The sequence below is a fragment of the Gavialis gangeticus genome, unplaced genomic scaffold, assembly GCF_001723915.1.
Source record: "Gavialis gangeticus isolate Ggan-Ray unplaced genomic scaffold, GavGan_comp1, whole genome shotgun sequence".
NCBI lineage: Eukaryota > Metazoa > Chordata > Crocodylia > Gavialidae > Gavialis > Gavialis gangeticus.
In genome coordinates this window covers 19,867,724-19,872,953 of record NW_017729029.1, presented here as the reverse complement: position 1 = coordinate 19,872,953, position 5,230 = coordinate 19,867,724, and the positions used below count along the sequence as shown (strand labels likewise).

General features: G+C 39.4%; 1 protein-coding gene across 1 annotated transcript in view; it reads left to right on the top strand.

The window, feature by feature from the left end:
• The window catches only part of DIAPH2 (diaphanous related formin 2), an 899,992-nt gene that overhangs the window by 637,018 nt on the left and 257,744 nt on the right, over positions 1–5,230 (top strand). The window contains exon 26 of the mRNA XM_019521025.1: positions 4,370–4,534. Within this exon, the coding sequence (XP_019376570.1) occupies positions 4,370–4,534 (165 nt within the window). The remainder of the gene's footprint in view (positions 1–4,369; positions 4,535–5,230) is intronic.

The following is a 5,230-nucleotide window of genomic DNA, read 5'->3' as shown; positions in this document are numbered from 1 at the left end:
TGCTGTCCATGTCTACACTAGGCTCTGTTGCATTATCATTGACAGCTCCACATTGTGTTTCCTAATTTCATCAGTGGCTGAGCTATTCCACACTGCAGGCTGTTATAAAATGGGCTTATGGCATTACAAACTATAAAGCAGGTTAAAGTATGCAAAACTGAATTGGAAAGCGACACGTATTTTTGGTACCTTTTGAACCCCAAAAGAATTTGCAGCCTTTATCTTTAGAGTAGCTTGGTCAATTTTAATGTTTTAAAGTCTTACTTTGTATATATTATGTTAAGATGCATCTGTAACCCTAGCCACAGTGCTACCCATGGCCACCTCCAGATTCGAGGTGCTGGGGTGTCAAATAGCCTCGGTCAACCTGCCAGACCCTCAGGCTGGGGCCACCTCTGTGGAGTGATTTCTTGCGGTTTCCCCACACACCCGAGTACATACAGTTTAACAATTTACACAGTTTATTATTTACAAAAGAGTCAACATATGAATGAGGTTAATAGCAAAACAGGATATCAATAATCTAATTGTCAGAGCCAAGGTATCAATGAACCAAGAACACTTTATACTAATTGAATAAAGAACATCCTCAGTACAATTCCCCAGTTTAAACCTTGAATCTCAAGTGAGTTTCAGCAGGAGTACACAGGGTTAACAAAACATCAGCTCTCCTTTACATTAGCAACACAATAACATTGTCTGATGCAGGGCTGCTTGCTTCAGAGAGAAGGTGCCTTTCTGCACTCTGAAAGAGCCTGCATGAGGAAGAGAAATTTTCCTCGGGTCCAGCTGTCTGTTGTACCTCCAAAAGAAACTCACACTCCCCCCCCCCCCCCCCCAAAAGCACCTTTCTCCAATTTCCAGACACAGCCTTGTACTGCTAACTGAAGCAACCCTAGACCCAAAGGCCCTAAGCTGTTTTTTCAGTTACCTGTCCCCAGAGCCTTCCCAGACTGACACTCTGCCCTCCTAGGGCACCAATCGCAGCTTGTATGCACAGCAACCGCACGCTGCAGCGTGGTTCTTGCCTGAGGTCTGAGGTCCCAGGGTGCCTCTCCCCTCATACCCCTTTCTGAGCTTGGCTGTGATCCGGGGTTGAGTTTCCTCCCTTTGCCTGACTCAGGAGCCAATCAAAACCATGCATATGCTTTTGCAAAATAACTGTGGCTACAAACTTTCCCACTCTGCCTTTGAAGGGATCCTTTGCCCTGCTGAAAGTCCAGCAGCAGCCATTACACATCTTTCCCCAGAACCTTATTTTTTTCCTTTTTTGTTGTTGTTGTTCTAGATGAATATTAAAAACTAGCAATAACTAGTGTAGCCTTCCATAAAATAGAGACTGTCACCTGCAGTTTTCATTCTTGAATACAAAGACATTACAAAGAAAGGTTGACTGGTTTAAAGTGCCATAATAATTTGTCTGATAAGAACTGTACATGGAATGTGTATGGATGGCAAGATAGAATTGCAGCTGTTAAGTTGAAAGAGTCATCTTGGGTATCCCATTTTCTTATTGGACATACAGGCATTACATTTAGATTGACCTAACCAGTGTCAGGTCAGTCTAGATGCCCAATCATGCAGCCATTCAGAGAGCTTAAAACATCCAAAAATGGCATATCTGATCTAAGTTAGTTCACTTCAGGAGATTAACTAACTTAGAATGAGAAAAGGTTAACCTGATGTAGGAAAGGGTTAACCTGATCTCCCAAACACCAGCACACATTTGTTACACAACCCTGGGGCTAGGAAAGCCAAGTCACTCACTCCAGACTCCCAGGGCCCTGCTATTTCCATCCCACCAACCCTGACTTGGCTATTTTTAGCCCCCCAATCTCTCTGTTGGCAGACCTGCCAGCTACCCACCAACCCCTTTCACAGGCCCACTAGTCCCCCCCACCCCTCAGTCCCACCCACCCCTACCTCACTTCAAGTCATTTATTTCAGATTTCCTGCACTGCTCCCAAGAGCTGTGAATGGCTGTATGTGCCACTTCCAGTCTATATAGGTAGCTTAAAGTAAGCTGAATGACCATAGACCATGTGCAGTGAATGGCTGTATGTTTCTCAGTATTGCACCTTATGCTCAGATTTCTTTTGTTGAGAGACATTCAAGGTGTACCTCCCCCAGTACTGTAATCTAAGCATTTTTCTTTTCTCTACCATCTGTTTTGCTAAGGATTGACGGCTTTTGCTTTGTTTTAATAAAAGAAACATGGTCTCCCTTTTAGGCATATTGTGTCTACTATACCTGTACAGAACCTTAATAGCAGTAGAGAAAAATCATTTATATTTTTGCACTTGCAGAATTTATTTTTCTATGTTAACAATGAAGATGTTTAAGAATGTAGGAATCTGAAGATTTAGACTAAAAGGCGGAGTGGATGCTGTAATTTTTAGGCAAACACTCTATCAATAAATGCAATTCTTATTTCAAACCTAAGAGTAATTTACACATTAAGAGACAACAGGAAAAAGGACTTACAGCAAGAGAATGTGAGTTTAGTCTACCAGCAAACTAAAAACAGGGTATTTTAACTAGAATGAAAACTTCTAACTAAGTGAGGGAAAAGCTCAGCTGGCACAGTATTTACATATTATATACAGAAAAATGTTCCTTAAAAACCCTCCAAGCCTCCCAAGATGAAACAGAATTGATACTTCCGAGGTTACAATTGGTTCCCTAAGCACTTGTATGGATTTTTTCATATTGTACTTGGAAAACTTTTTAAATGAGTTTGAAACCTTTACTTCAGATTATAGTGCATAAAAACAAAGCAAAGCACCAGAATTATTGTCAAGCTCCCCCTCTTTTGCTTTGGTATTGCATAACACAGACTTTTAGCAATCTTAACAATAAGTAAAACAGAGTTTTTAAGAATGGAGTTTCAGCCTAAATTCCCTTGCATCTTTCGTGTATTTCACAACTTTGAATATTCCTTTCTATGGGTTATTTTCTTTCCTCCTTTTTTCCCTTTTGTTTTTTGTTCTTGATATGTACAGCAAAGTAATTTCATTAGCTGCAGTTCTGAATCAGAAAAATTCGTTCAGCCATGGTCGGATGGTTTTTAATGTGAATGATGCCTGATCTTAAGTATAACAAATGAGGGAAGCATACTGAAGCTTGTAAAAACTTGATGGAAATGTCTGATTTTTCCTTAAACATGTCTTAATTTTTAAATGTTCACATATCAAGTCAAGTCAGTCCCAAGTCTGGTCTGACCGTTGGAACGCCTTTGATGTAGCAGTAACTTTCCTCCATTCTTCCCAGTGTTTTGCAATCCTTGTATAGTTGGTCAATTTTAATTCTGTCCAGTCTTTGATGATTGTGGTCCAGTTTGTCCTAGGTCTTTCTCTTCCTCTCCATCCATCCACAGCACCCTGTAGGGATGGTGTTGGTAAGAGTGCTGAATCTTCTTGTTACATGTCCAAACCACTGCATCTTTCTTCTTAAGAAATGTTTAATTCTTAGTCTTTAAAAGTTCACGTATGTATTGTTCTAAATATATTTTTTACTTATGGGTTCTTCTTTTCCTTGTGATTATTATGCCAAAGCATCTCTGAATTGGATCTTCGGTTGATTTTCAGGCCTTGTTCTGTTCAGTTACTAATAAAAGTGCAATATAGTTAAGCATGCAATATAGCTGTCCCATTTTAGACAATGATTTGTATCTTTTTTTCCCCCATGAATTGAGGGCACTGCAAGTACTTTGTTCAGACACCTACAGACTTATGAGCAGATATTGTGCATACTTGAGTTTTGTAAATATCCTTGCCATTTCATGCCTAGAGAATATCAGTTCATATGTCTAATTTTGTCTTGTTTGTACACTTAATGGCTTCTGTATTATCCAGGTACATTTTTTCTCTATATCTGACATAAAAATTGTTTTAAAGTAGCCATTGGCACTATATTTTTGTTGATTATTATGTATTTTGTATTGTTGTGTACTTAAAATAGTTGGTTTTCATGTAGTCTGACATGACTGTTAAGCATCTAGACTTTCTTATGTAGTAGTACTTGTTTTGTTATGTCTGATGCTAGTCTGTAACTCTTAGAATTTCAGTAAGATTTTAAATAAAACAGTATTTAAAAGTTTGGGAGGAGGCTTTCAACACAAAACAGTTTTCATTGTCAAAAGCTGGTTGTAACTTGGAAGAGTTTGCAAAACAGTGGTGCAGCCTACCTGTGTAGATGTAAAAAATTACTCATTAAAATCTGTATATAAAAGTATTTGGTTGGCTTATAGAATAATATCAATTACACAAGACTGTTGTGGTTCAAATCTATCTTAAATTTTTGTGCGAGTTTGTTGTTCAGTTTACTGATGAGAGTTACAGTTCAGTCATGTACCTTAACACAAACTTACAGCTTTTCAAAGGATGCCAGAGACCAGTATGAAAAATTGTCCAACATGCACAACAACATGATTAAGCTATATGAGAATTTGGGAGAGTATTTTTCCTTTGATCCCAAAGCAACAGGCATAGAAGAATTTTTTGGAGATCTCAGCAGCTTCCGAACACTGTTCTTGGTAAGTAAAATCTAACAAAGCAGTATATTTTTTTTCACTCCCATCAGTCTCCCCAGTGGTTTGGTTTTCTCTCCCTCTCCCCTACCTAGCCTCTTGTACATCTGTTAAAATTGATTTTGTGTGTCTTTCCTATAACCAAGAAATAACAGCAATTGAGTTCCTTTATTCCATTTTTACATCAGGGCTGTTCAACTTCTGAGTATTGTGGGTGGGTGTGTGTGTGTGTGCGCGCGCGCGCGCACATACATGTCCCTCTATTTGCCTGACTCAGGAGCCAACTTCCTCATAAAGACGAGGCAGCACTTGGGTCCCATTTCTAGTCTGTTTATTTTACATGTGAAAGGCTTATTCCCATGGGAAACAAAGCAAGTGATACCATAAACAAATGTACAAATAATAAAGTAAATCCTCAGGTCTTTCCTCTCACCTACAAGAGAGGTCACCCAGGCTTAGTACTTTCCCTTCAGCATACCAGCCTCCTCTCTCCCTCTTCCTCTTCCCTAGCTATCCTCCCTGGTAGTTTTTAACATCCTCTGGGGCCAGCCAATCATCCCTGTCAGCTGGCCTAGGGCTCCTAGGTGGGCTGTCACATCTAACCCCTGCAGCTGGGCTTCAGCCCCTGAGCCATGCACCTTGTTATATATCTAGCAATAGAGATATAGACGTATATATATATATATATATATATATATATAT